The 14345-nt window shown below is 45.6% G+C and overlaps 1 protein-coding gene across 1 annotated transcript in view; it reads left to right on the forward strand.

Moving 5' to 3' along the window:
• Positions 1-14345, forward strand: part of SKAP1 (src kinase associated phosphoprotein 1) — a 227848-nt gene that overhangs the window by 36573 nt on the left and 176930 nt on the right. Inside the window, exon 4 of the mRNA XM_077806224.1 lies at positions 9931-10047. Coding sequence (XP_077662350.1) covers positions 9931-10047 — 117 coding nt within the window. The remainder of the gene's footprint in view (positions 1-9930; positions 10048-14345) is intronic.

Raw genomic sequence — 14345 nt, forward strand, 5'->3', positions numbered from 1 at the left:
CTCTCAGAAGTGTCGCTCTCCAGAGGGATCCTTTTCACGCGCTGTCAGAATCACTGGCCTCCTACCCTTTCCAGTCGGGGGAATCCAAATCCTCGAGTATGCGGGCATTCTGGGTAGCCATGCAGGGGCTAGTACTTGTTTGACTGGGCTCTTCTGTGAAGGTGGGGGCGAGTGCTGAATGCCAAATAGGTCATAGGCAGGTGGTGGTGAGTCAGTGAGCAAGAGGGGGAAGGAAAAACAGATGTAAGCAAGGTCTCATGAGCTGAATCTGAAAAATGCAGTTTGGTTCAAGGGAAGTGAACACAATCTGTGTACTGGGTCAGGAGTCAGGAGATTTGAGTTCTGTACCCGACTCTCCCGCTGCCTCAGGATACCTCTACGCTGCAATAAAAGACCCATGGCCAGCCTGGTATCAGGTGACTTGAGCTGCAGGCCTATGAAGTTGCAATGTAGATGTTCGGGCTTGGGCTGAAGCCTAGGCTCTGGGACCCTTCTCTCCCCCCCATTTTGTGGGGCCTCTGGGCTGCAGTGCAAACCCAAACATCTACACTGCAATTTGATAGCCCTGCAACCCAAGGCTTGGTGCGGCTTTTTTTCATCGCAGTGTAGACATACCCCCTCCGTCTGACCTTGAGCAAGTCCCCCCCACCCCCTCGTGCCTCAGTCTCATAGAATCATAGAATATCAGGGTTGGAAGGGACCCCTGAAGGTCATCTAGTCCAACCCCCTGCTCGAAGCAGGACCAATTCCCAGTTAAATCATCCCAGCCAGGGCTTTGTCAAGCCTGACCTTAAAAACTTCCAAGGAAGGAGATTCCACCACCTCCCTAGGCAACGCATTCCAGTGTTTCACCACCCTCTTAGTGAAAAAGTTTTTCCTAATATCCAATCTAAACCTCCCCCACTGCAACTTGAGGCCATTACTCCTCGTTCTGTCATCTGCTACCATTCAGAACAGTCTAGAGCCATCCTCTTTGGAACCCCCTTTCAGGTAGTTGAAAGCAGCTATCAAATCCCCCCTCATTCTTCTCTTCTGCAGGCTAAACAATCCCAGCTCCCTCAGCCTCTCCTCATAAGTCATGTGTTCTAGACCCCTAATCATTTTTGTTGCCCTTCGCTGGACTCTCTCCAATTTATCCACATCCTTCTTGTAGTGTGGGGCGCAAAACTGGACACAGTACTCCAGATGAGGCCTCACCAATGTCGAATAGAGGGGGACGATCACGTCCCTCGATCTGCTCGCTATGCCCCTACTTATACATCCCAAAATGCCATTGGCCTTCTTGGCAACAAGGGCACACTGCTGACTCATATCCAGCTTCTCGTCCACTGTCACCCCTAGGTCCTTTTCCGCAGAACTGCTGCCTAGCCATTCGGTCCCTAGTCTGTAGCGGTGCATTGGATTCTTCCGTCCTAAGTGCAGGACCCTGCACTTATCCTTATTGAACCTCATCAGATTTCTTTTGGCCCAATCCTCCAATTTGTCTAGGTCCTTCTGTATCCTATCCCTCCCCTCCAGCGTATCTACCACTCCTCCCAGTTTAGTATCGTCCGCAAATTTGCTGAGAGTGCAATCCACACCATCCTCCAGATCATTTATGAAGATAAATCTGTAAAATGAGAATAATGCCTATTAAGGGTGTTGTGAGGCTTAATTTATTAGTGGATAGAAATATGAAATTATTAGAAGACCGTTTGAGCCATTTAGTTTGCCTCGAACTCTTTTTTTTGCCCTTCATTGGTGTCCTTAATGTGTCATAAACTGAAGAATAAAATCCCTTGGTTTTACTTGTTTATATCCCATGGGAATCTTCTGCTTTGCAGGGTTTCACGGTCTCTTAGCAGGGCTGATGTGAGCTTCCCCTGTCGGGCAGCTGTTCTGTGGAACTGCTACCCACTTGAGAGGCAGGGTATACACTGGCTTTAGGGGACGGTGTGAAAGGTTGCAAAACAGAAGAGCTCTGGGGAAGAAACTGCGGGAATGGGAAGATTAGGAGGAAGGCAGATTTGGGGAAAGAACAGGAGAGGGGAAACTGAGCCAGGAATTCAGCTGAGGAATGGAGATGGAGGCGCAATCTGTGCTTGTGGAAAGATGAAGTATAGCTATTGAGGGTTGGTTTTTGTTTTTTTTTATTATGATGCCCTGAGACTTTTGGCCATATGGGCCCTATATCCTCTTGCTTCACCCCTATGTTTAGGAATGGACCAGCAGGAACATATCAGGACATTAATTTGGTTGGAACGAACCTTTTCCAGTTACAGAGCTGCCCTGGATATTTAGTTAATTAGCTTGGCAAACAAAGGCTGCAGTTACAAATTTCTTGTCTTCTTTTTTTTTTGTATTGAAAACAAGAAATACCCCAAACAAATATGGAAAGGTTGATTTGAGCATCCGTTAAGGTGACCAGATGTCCTGATTTTATAGGAACAGTCCTGATACTTGGGGCTTTGTCTTATATAGGCGCCTATTACCCCCCACCCCGTCCCGATTTTTCACACTTGCTGTCTGGTCACCCTAGGTCCCTGCAGCAAGATTAAACTTCTTAATGCTATTACGTGCAGGGGCAGTAGGGGATGAGGTCTGGCCTATGCTAAAAAGTTCAGCCAACCCAGCTTTGTCACTCAGACATGTGTGAAAAATCCACACCCCTGAGCAGTGTTGTTAAACCAAGGTGGATTATCTACACTGATGGGAGAACCCCTCCTATCGGTGTAGGTAGTGTCTACACTGAAGTGCTTTAGCGGTGTGGTTTAGCCATGCCACTGTAGCATTTTAAGTGTACACAAGCCCTGAGGGAGATCATGTGGGAAACCGGAAAGAGAAGACCTGACAAATGGATAACTTCCAGGTTTTAGCGTTCGGTTTTATTTAGTCATCAAGCGTGTGTCTTGGCCATGTGACAGAGGGAATTTTAACCCCCGCCTGTTCTGAGCATTGTTATTGAATTTTTATTTTGCCCACATTCCGCTCTTTCAGATGGCAACACTAGAATAGCTTTTGATCCAGTAACTATCCAGACCCTCTGATTTGGATGTGTTGGCAGATAACAGAGGTGGATTTTGTATCCCATATGCAGGGCTGGGATTTCCTCCTCGGAGGGCTACAGTTTGCTTTATGAAGTGTGCCCAATCGCTGTTTGACTTTAAAAGAAAGCAACAAACTTCCTGGCATTCATAATCAGGCTCTGAAGGGGTTAAAATCTTGTCCACTGTCTTCCACTCCCCCTCCCCTCCGCCCCCATTATTGGTTCCTTTTTTGCTACCTAAAATGATGCTGCACGCTGCAGCTCACCCTACTGGCCATACATGACCATTGCAGCACGGAAGAACCTAGTCTAGAAGAGAGAACTTTTTTTTTAATTGGCTAGCACTTAACAGTCTGCAAATCAGTCATGGAAGAGTTACCTCTTGCCTCATGAATATTCAACAGGGCTGCCCTCCAGTTACAGAATTCCCAGGCATCGTAGCAATGAACATTCTGGAAAATAATAAGTCCGAAGTTTGTGTTTTTTCCACTTTCTGGATGTTTTAAACGTTAATGGCATTTTAGTAGCCCATTAATTTGCTTTTACTACATGTGATTAGCAACCTGGGTACCGACTGAACAGAATTAGTCTTGGATTAAATATGCTTCTGGCCCGCCAAATCCTGTGTGAGGGATGTCTTAAGTTGCATTTGACTTTAAAACAGGGAGGCGCTACTGTCCAGTCAGTAGGGTGAGATATATGGGTTCTAGTCCGGCACTGGCTCAACTGCGTTGCCCTGAGTAAGTTATTTAACGGTCTGCCTCATCTTCTCTGCTATCTGGGAAATGAGAATATTTATAAAGCTGGATGAAGTGTTTGAGATTGAGATCAGAAGTCCTAATTATTAGAATTTAATTAAATCCTTAAATAGCTCTGTCATTGGTAGGGCCGGAGAAAAGAGGAGCATTTATAAGGGACCTACAGAGTAATCTACAATAGACAAAGAAGTGGCAAGGGCCAAATTTGCAGGTAGATGTAACGTAACTTTCAATTTTTATGTCGCGCGCCTAGAAATGCCTGTGAATAGAGGTGTAAAACAGCATTGTGGATCTCAGCAGTAAAAAAAAAAAAAAAACCCACACCACACCAGACTTCCACTACTCACACGTTAATCAGAAGAGCTAATCACACAAGTCCAAAAGGGTATTTAGGAGCTGACGAAGCCTCTAAGATGATGAGTAGGAAACGTCATACATTTTCTAGTACATAAGTGTGTTCAAAAAGGTATATAATTTATAATGGCAATGTCAACTGAGCCTAAGCTTCAGCATTGCAAATGCGAAGCTATAATATATTGACATGTGAATAACATTTACATGTGTGGGTGCGTCTGTGCTGATGTATTTCCACGTGATACTCCATAATTTAGGGGAGTGATTGTAATAAGGGATATTAAGCCATAGTATTGATATTTCCACAGCTCTGCTCTGGGAAGTGCATTACTGCTAAATTAGTCCCTGAAAATCTGGAGATATTAACACTGTCGAGCATGAAAGGCAGATGGGATTTGGATCAGAGACCTTTATTTGTAGTGTGATCCTGAGGACTCATTAGTTTTAAAGCAGGAATTTTGTTTCCTACAGGCACTTGACTGTATTAACTGGAGTCAGGCATTTTTACTTCCTCTGGCGTGTGCTAGTCCATCATAAAAGCATAAACAGAATTTGGTTAGTGTTGATTTTCTTCTCTCCTAAAAAGACACTTAATGAAACTCCAGGTACGCGGATAAAGACCTTCACCGAAGGGGAAACCAGCTTTAATCGGAACTCGCTTACCAGTCTACTGTAGATCTGAATGCGTTTTTCACTGTGAAACCCTTTCACGCCTTTAGAAGATAAATCAGCCTGGTCCTCTTCCCGCACGTGCCAAAAGGCATCAGCTTGGCTTTTTATACCTCAGACAAGTATAGCTTTAAAAACTTCTCTCCCCGGTTCTGCTCTGTTTTTTCTTTCTCTTCACCTGGGCCCACACCAGCAAGGCCTTGAATCCCGAAGTCCGAACAGCAACACTCGGTGCTTTTAGTTTATAGCTCTCAAAGCAGGGCAAGTCTCGCCCACGTTTTACAGATAGGGAAACTGAGCAACAGAGGCGCTTCCCCAGCAAGATGGAACAAAGCCGGGCTGAGAGCATAGGTCTCCTGGCTTCCAGTCCAGGGCCCCCTCATCCACTAGAGCACACAGTTTGCAGTGGGATGCCTGAATTGGTTGTGCTCCCATGCAAGTAGAGGTTATACGTGGGACCCAGGAAAGCAAAGTACCAGGCGTGCGCTGAAGTCTTATGCTTGTTTACTCTTTGGCTGGGAAAACAATAGCTTTGGTGCATTCCCCAATGAGGTGGCTAGCTAGACGCTTCCTGTAGGCCTCCGTCCTGCTCCCAGGCAGCGATGGTATGGTGGCTGCATGGCAGCATTTTATTAACACTGTGCTGGGCCCCTCCACGGTCCCTGCTCGTTGTTGTTTCTATTTTGCACATGTTCACTTAGTACTTTCGGTCCCCGCGCCATGCGGGCTCAAGCCCCAGGGCGTACGATCATGCATGTCTCTTTCAGGGCCTGTCCTAATACGACCAGTTAAAAACCTATCGACCTTCATTCACACTGAGCCCGGAGGGTCTGCCAGATGCTGTGTCTCAGTAAATGCCAGGTCTAGGTGAGGGCCGCCCGCTGTCCAGTGCGGACTCGACATAATTGATAGCAACCCAAACTGACACATGCTTCTATCTGGGGCCTCCACAATTCGAGCTTGCCAGCACCGTTCGCTCTCCCGCCAGTGATGCTACAAGTTGCCGGAGAGAGGATCTTTCCCCACCGCGGTCTGCTTAGAATCAATATGCACAAAGAACGATCTCTCCATTAATCACCCATCACACCTTTGGGCCTCTCTTTGTGTTGCTGCAGAAGACACAGCAGCTGTGTAAAATGTAAGCCAGCTAATCGCTGGTGCAATTTGTTCCTTTTCTCCCCCCCACCCTCCCAATAAGAATTGGAGGCAAGGTACAGTATTTAGTATATTCAGCGCAGCCAAATGCTGCACCATGGGACCTGCTGCAGGAAACGACAGCCCACAGTGTCCCTATTGTTCTTTCCCTCCGAGTCCGACTTACTTTGGTTCATGCTCCAAAGAGTGATAAGTTGGAGAATTTTACTGAGGGTTTGGGTAGAAAGATAGAGCAGCTCTGTGTCAGGTGCACGGTAATTATTTGCTGGGATTTCTGTGCTATTTGGTTTTTATTCCCTGTTTCTTCATTAAAGGCTAATGAGTTTTTTCTTCATTCAGGAACAATAGCTTGGCCCCGACAAGTTTTAGGTGTTTTTTTTGTTTTGTTTTGTTTTTTTCCCCCCTGCTTGGACTCAACTAGCTGTTGCTGCTTCATAAACTCGACGGAGAAGTGAGTTAAAGTGCAAGAACTTTACTCTCCTAATGCAAATCCAAACAGAAAGAGGAAGTGGCTTACCCCCCACCCCCTCAAAGCAGTGATGTGTGTTTTTGTCCTTTGAATCTCAACACAAGACGTTAAAATATTCTCAAAAACAAACTAGGTGACATTAACATGAAAGGCAAGCCTGGCTTTGCGTCTTTGTTGGCTGGTATTACGGTAACATCTAGCGATCAGCACCCCATTATGCCAGGCAACTGTCCAGCTATATATCCAACTAAGCCCCTACAGATTTGTGACTAGGTAATTGTGCGGTACGGCCCTGTTTGCACATGCATGTGAAAATTTGGTGTATATTCCTGTTTGTGAATGTAACAAGGAACGATGTGTGTCTAGCAACACCCCCTCTGTATGATGTCTCATAATACAACACACGTCTGTTAAACGTTATGCAAAAAACATGTCTTCCTGTGGCAGCCCCATAGCCTGATCTTGCAGCCCTTGTTCATGCAGGCAGTCCTTCCTTGTGCTGGTAGACCCCATCATTTATACGGGACTATCCCTGTGAGTAAGCATCAGGATTAAGCCCTTGGTTTTGCAAATGGCTTACTGCAGTGATGCATGGTACGTTCATTTCCAATGAACCTAGCTCACGCGGCTATGCTCCCTTTCGGTATTTGCAAACCGTAAACAGTTTGCTCATTATCACCATGATGCTACACCTGTATCTCATTATAAGAGAACACCTGTTACCTTGGTGATTGTTTCAACAGCCTTTTTTAAAAAAATTAGAGTATTTCGGCTTGGTTGAAAGGAACCATTCTTTTAACAGATCTGTGGGCTTAACCATAGTGGCATATTCACTGTGTCTCTGCAGCGATGTGAATCACCGGCTTTGTTCCACTGCAGTGTTTAGGAAGATTTCTTGTTAGAATAAACTCTCAGTGGTTGTGCTCTGCCTGGAACTACGTGATGTTGCTGCTCGGTAGCAATATTTAACCTGTTCTCTTTTAACGCTTGACTATCGGTAGTGCCTTCTTATCCCAGGGTTTCAAAGCATGGTACTAAAATGGCCAAGCGCGGGGGAGCTGAATGATAAAGTGACTTGCACAAGGTCATTCAACCGGTGGCATGTTAGAAAGAGAATCCAATCTCCTGCCTGTAACTGATAAACCACACCACCTCTGTTTCGTGTCTGGCCAGTATTTGGTATATGAGAAAGGTAAATAAACAGTCTACCAGTTTGTGTGCTGAGTCCTGCAACCTCTGTCATGCAGTTTCTCCCTGGTAGAGTATTACGGTCTCTGAGCCAATAAACACTGCAAATCCTAAAAGCAGGACAGCATCCTTGTGCAGTTGTGGGGTGGTTTTTGGTCCCTGTTTTGAATTCACTCGCCACTTTCTGAGCATTGAAAACATCAGATGTAGGACTGACAGAAGGTATGTCAGGAAGTAGGACTGGCCAAAGATGTAGCAACTGTATACTACTTTATAGCTCTTAATAGCAAATAGAAAAAGAGATGGGTTTGCCTAGATTTTTAAGGTGAGAAAGGACCCCTGTGATTGTCTAGTCTGACCTCCTGTATAACGCAGGCCCTGAATTAAATCCTAGTGTGAACTAGATCATATCTCTTAGAAAAACATCCCCTCTTGATTTAAAAGTTGCCAGTGATGAAGACTGCACCGTGACCCTTGGTAAAATGTTCCAGTGGTTAATTTACTGTGCTGTTAAAAATTTACAGCTTATTTCCGGTCTGAATTTGTCTAGCTTCAACTTCCAGCCACTGCATCATCTTATGCCTTTGTCTGCTAGATTGAAAAGCCCGTTGTCAAATATTTGTTGATACTTAATGGACTGTGATCAAGTCACCCCTTAACATTCTCTGTGTTAAGCTAAATAGATTGAGCTTCTCAAGTCTAACACTGTGTAACATTCTTAACACTCAAGTTTTCTAATCATTCTTGTGGCTCTTGCCTGAACCCTCTAGTGGCTTGAGCAGAGGTCTGGGAGCCAGGAACTCCTGAGTTCTAATCCCACCTGTGATGCTGATGCCTTCTGACGTGGGGTCAAAGTTTCAAGAGCGCAATTTTTCAAGTGCCCAGCACCCACAATGGCAGCCAGATGTTCCAAAGTGCTCAGCTCCCAGTGGGACACTCCTGGGTCAGATTTTCAAAAGAGCACAGAACCCAATAGCCTAAATTCTCTCTTGGGGGGAGGGGGGGAATTGGCCCCTTATTTTGGTGTTTGAAAGGGACCTGGGCACCCTTGAAGATCTGATTGTGAATGTGGGTGCTGAGCGCTTTGGAAAATTCTGACTTTAATTTATCTGTGCCTCAGTTTCCCCATCTATGAACATGTGGGATGAGACCTGTGGGTGTTTGAGGATTATTGGAATACAAACTGCCGTGTAAATGCTGAATATGATTTTATTTTTTTTCTTCAGCTGCTGATTTGTGCATGTGTGCACACCTCTCCTTCCCAAGCCCCTCGATGCTGTTTGACCGCTTGGTTTAAAATCGCCGGGCACAAATCTCTCCGTAGTTTGCTGAGATAAATGTACATGGTCTTGTTTTTTAACAATTTAGTGTTTTGAGTTCATATTAAAATCAGTTGAAAAACCCCTTCTCATTGTTTGGCGTGTGTTGAATGAATTGAGCAGCTGTCTTTTTGTCCTTTGTGTGTTCACACACGCTCTGTCTCTGTCTCTCTGTTTCCGGGACTCTTCAGCTTCTGTCTGTGGTTTTCAGCATCTTCCTTCTACAGAGGCCTGTTACAGCACCATCTATCTTACAGTTTTATACTGCCGCCCATCACCGTGGTATCTGAGAGCTTTCCATATAAAATCACCATCAGCAGCAAAGCCCCTAATGGACAATCCTCTTAGAATCTAATATACAAGCACTTTTTTGCACCCACACACAAATATTTTGCTTCAGTTCATTTGCATGTGGTATTCTGCCAGTTCTGGTAGTAGATCTATAATGTGTTTAATTTTTTTTTCTCGCACCTCTTTTTTGAGATTCAAAGTCTTCTATATAAGCATTAAAGATCTAAACGTCCCTGTGAAGTAGGTGCTATAATCCTCATCTGTAAAATGGGGAAATTAAAGCACTGAAGGGAACATTTACTTTTCCAAATGTGGTGTAATGAGGCCATAGCAGAGCTGGGGCTAGAAATCCGGTATTTTGACTCCCAGTCTTTAGCTACAAGACAGACCTTCCCTACCTACTGCTTCTACATTCTGCAGGTACCAGAGTGATATGCATCCAATATGGATGCTTTTGGGGGCATGCATGCACCCAAACACAGTCCCCATAAATGTCGTCATGCATCAACCAGAGGACGTACCTCTTTGTTCCCTCAGTCTGATCTGGCGTCTTCTGAAGTCCTTTGGAATTTTTCAGTGGCCAGAAGATAGTTGGGAGCAGCAGGGGATAATTTCCAGCATAGGCCATAGGAGCTGGGGTGAGGCTAGGAGTGTGTGTTGCTTTCTACTAAAATCAGTTCACTTCTTCTCTTCCCTTTCCAGGAGGGGATCAGGCTGATGCTTACTTCGGACAGGACAGCTTTGATGACAACCAGAGCTGGAGTTTCGTCCCTTCCACTGTGTCAGATGCATCACTTGCATCGGATTACCAGGATGATGGTAAGAGCGTCTCAATTTCCCGCAATCCTTTGTTGTGTAGTGTTTGGAGGGATAGCCTGAATCTGGTATATTTTCCACCCTCTTCCCTCTTTAACTTTATATGCTGTCATTGTTGATGGGTATTCTCTCTCTGTTGAGGACTAGCTGCTTTATCAACCAGGGTAAGTTGTACTGAATACATTTGGTACCTTTCTAAAATGAAAGGGACAAATCAACACACCAGTTGCATGAGTATAAACCAAACGGTTTCTGTTGTGCTCCAGACTTCAAGTGGCGAAGCAGAGCAGAACGTGACCCAGTGGCCTATGGATTTCAAAAGTTGGAGTGATTTTGGGTGCCTCATCTTTTTTTGGTTGCCCAATTTGAGACATCTTAACGGGCCCTGAGCTTCCGAAAGCGCTGAGCACCTGCTTTCTGAAAATCAGGCCCCCTTGCGTGTCTCAGTTTGGGCATCCACACTCACTACTCATGTTTGAAAATCTTGGGCACCCTCTTCAGGGAAATGCAGAGATGCTTCAGGCTGATCTTTTGGGGATGAGCTGTAATGCAGAGGCTGAGCACGCATTCCTTTGAGACCCTACAGAAGCAGTGCTAGAACATTACTCTTTGCACAGGAGCCTCCCCCGTGTAAAAGTTTCAGTAACACTTGTCTCCGCTTGCAAGTGGGCGGCTTAGCCGTGAGAAACGTGACGTGCCATTGAACTCAAAGCACTGTACAGTATAGCTCACTGTAGTCTAACTTCCGTGTCCGTAGACATCCTTGGTGTAATCTCACTGAAGGCTGATTGATTTTTGGTCTCCTGATACTCTGCTTCCAAATCTTTCATTTCCTCCTCTTCCTTAAACTCCCTCATTTTTTCCCTCACCCTCTTAGGTTTCTCCTTCCTGCTTAATTTTCCAGGGCTTCATTCCCATCTGCCCACATACCTCCTGATTTTCCATTCCCGACTCCTCCACCTTCCTGCGCATCATAAGATAATGGATCGTCTTTTATTTGGGGTGAGCTCATAAGCACGGATAACATCTGTGGCATTAGCCTCATTGTGCAATGTGAGATGCTATGCATATCTGCAGTTTCTACTGGCCTGGGCCATAAAATGAATGGGTTTGTTACATGGACTGGAGCCCGGATTGGTTCAGTCGCTCACCAATAATTGTAGAGGATCACCATCATGAGTAACAGACATGGAGTTTAGGTTCTGTTCGTATCATGTGTGTGTGTTAAGAAACTCTACCTTTTAGATATAAAACACACCTATATACAGCATGGATGAAGGGGGATATGACCTAGATAATGGATACCAGACTAAATGGGCATCGAAGGGTGTGAAGACCTGGGCATAGCCTCCTGATGACGAGAGCGATCTCTTTATGAAATCTGTGGTTTCTCCAGGCACATTTATTAAGCGTTCACAAACAGGGGAGGGTGGGGAGGAGAGGGTTGCTTTGCTAACTTTGAGGGGTGATTTTGGGCAGCCCTAAAGGGCCTGATTTGAAATAACTCTCCCAAGGTATTTAAAGATTTGCCACCTCTGAAAATTTCAGACTTAGTGCAGAGATGCCCACGTGGAGAATTGGCAAGAGAATTATTATTATTATTTTTATTTTTTTATGCTGTCATTGAGACCAAACTAACCGCTGCTCCATTAGAATGAGTTACCCGTTCTTGGACTTCCTGTGTAGCTGGGCAGTAAGAGCAACAGCAGGTCTATATTTTTGGATAAGAAATTGAGTGGTGTTTGTTTCATCCTCCAACATGAACGATTGGATCTAGACCCTCGCCTGTGAATTGTTGGTGACCTCAGCAAATAGGGGAGCGGACCCCCCTTCCCCCATGATGTTTGATCCATGTCCTGATCTGAGAGGGCTCAGGAAGGGCCCTGCTGCAATTGATCCTTCCAAACGTATCCAGGTGGGACAAATGGATGACTCACTCACTTGTCTGGGTAGCTGTATTTCTTGAGGAGTTGCCACAATGCGCCTTTGTTAATACCGTCGAAGGCTCTTGTTTTAGATCAGTAGCTTTGCATAGAGGTTGGCATTGTCCCACATGCCTCCTCCAGGATGTGGAGGAGAGCAAAGATGATGTTAGTGGGCCCACATCCTGCTTTGAAACCACACTGGCTCCTGGGGACATACTTGATGTACCTAGCTGGAGCCAGTCAAGAGGGACTCCTGCCAGACCTTTACCAGGAATAGATACAAAGGAGATCCCTTGGTAACCTCTCTTGATATAGAGGGATAGTTGCAATTACTCAGCTTCCCAGCGGGATAACAGGGCTGCTTAAAGACTATGGCTAAGTGTTACACCGCCATAGTGAAGATGTTTAGAGGTGGCATCTTTAAGGCCTGGTGAAGAGTCTCTGTGGATCTCTAGAGGTGGTGGTATTGCAACACCTCGGATTGCTTCTGTCTGGAGAGCGCGATGCTGCAGAGTGCTGGCTGGATTCAGGAAGCAACATAATCTGCTGCTTAGGGTGCTGGACTATGACCCAGGACACGGGGTTCCAGACCCACTTTGGACATGGATTTGCTGTGTGACTGTGGGCAAGTGGCTTCAGGTGAAATTTTCCAAAGTCCCCTTGGCTTTGAGTGAGACTCAAGAAGTCACGTTTGAAAATGGGATTTAGGCACTTTTGAAAATGCGACCCTTTACCTTTCCGTGCCCCTATTTGCCCTCTCACACCAAGTCTGTCTTGGCTATTTAGACCATAAGTTGCTGCCCTGGAGAACTCTAGTTGCTGTACAAACGCAGCGAAAGTGCGGGGGCCCTATTCTCAATTGAGGCCTCTAGACTCATGTCTATACTGCCTGCAGCAGCTAACCCCCCCCCCCCCAGCTAACCCCCATTCAGGTTGAGAAAATTTTGTACAAATAGCTGTGTAGACAGCACTTTGAAGTTGCAGCATAGGCTCTGAAGCCTGGAGGGGAGTGGGCTTCAAAGTGTGAGCTCCAGTCCGATCTATAGCTAGAGGGCTAGTACTAGCCCAAGCCTCTTGACCTGGGCTGAGAGGTTCGCTGCCACGGGCCCTAGATGCAACTGTAATACAAAGTCACTATAAACTACTTCTCGTCAAACACAGATGGTGGGTGGTTCATACCTGGGGAATAGCTCACCCAACTTGGGCAACAAATGAGGTATGTCTACGCTGCGAGTGACGGTGTGATTGTAGTACAGGTAGGCATATCCCTGCTAGCTGTAATCTGGCTAACGTGGGCAACAAGGGTAGTGTAGACATGGCAGCATGGGGTACCAACCAAAGTACAATCCTGCAGGGGAGTTGGGTACATCCTTTGGTTGCTAGCCTGTGCCACCACGTCTGCTCTACTATTGGTGCCCATACTAGCTAGATTAAAGTTTATCGTGTAGACCTACCCCTGGGAAGCTCTGGACTGGCAGGTTCCAAGACCACCTTCATCTCTCTGGCTGTGCCACCATTCCATGACCTAGTCGCCACCGTGCATCTTCTAGCCCCCTCTTGCAACAATTAGAGGATGCGTTCACAGAGGCACAAACCCTGCATAGGCAACTAAAGACCACCTCATCCCTTCTTCTTGCATTTCCAGACTTGCTAACTGGAGGCTATCAAGGCAGGAGGTTCTTCCTGCTTAGCGAAGGTGTTGGTGTGCTCTGCTTCCCAATCTAAAATGTGGAGAAGGGGGTGGGACGTGTGCCTCTGGCTGTTGGCTCTTGAGCTGTCTAGCCCCGCTTGTACCAAACTTTCCAGTAAGCTGTGGAACCTTTAAACTTCTCTAGTCTCTAGAACATGGAGCGTGATAGGAGAAGCAATTCTGCAAGTTGGGGATGACTTTATGCAATGAGCCACGACAGTGTTGTTTTGGATCATCCCTAATGAGTGATTAAGAAGCTAATGTTTGTACAGCGCTTGGAGGCTGTGAAGCACTATATAAGTGCTAAGTACTATTATAATGATAAGTATTTCTGGGGAGACACTTTCCATATAATGTATTCTACTCCTACCACTTCACGATTTTTTTTAACATGTTTTCTTTTCAGACTGGTAGTTCACTTCATTTGCCAGAGTCCAGCAATTTAATTTTAAGTTCAGTGTAAATTAAATAGATGCCAGAACTTGGAGGTATGCATTTGTCTCATTAATATTTTCTATTTATCTTGCTTTTCACCCTTCCATCTCACAGGTCTTTAAAATGGTGGGGGAAGCAGGTGTATCCTTGTTTTACAGATGGGGAAACTGAGGCCAGGGAAAGAAGTGAGTCAAAGTCAAACAGCGAGTCAGTGATGGAACTGGGGAAATAGATTTCAGCTTGACTTCTAG

The sequence above is a fragment of the Eretmochelys imbricata genome, chromosome 27 (assembly GCF_965152235.1).
Source record: "Eretmochelys imbricata isolate rEreImb1 chromosome 27, rEreImb1.hap1, whole genome shotgun sequence".
Taxonomy (NCBI): domain Eukaryota; kingdom Metazoa; phylum Chordata; order Testudines; family Cheloniidae; genus Eretmochelys; species Eretmochelys imbricata.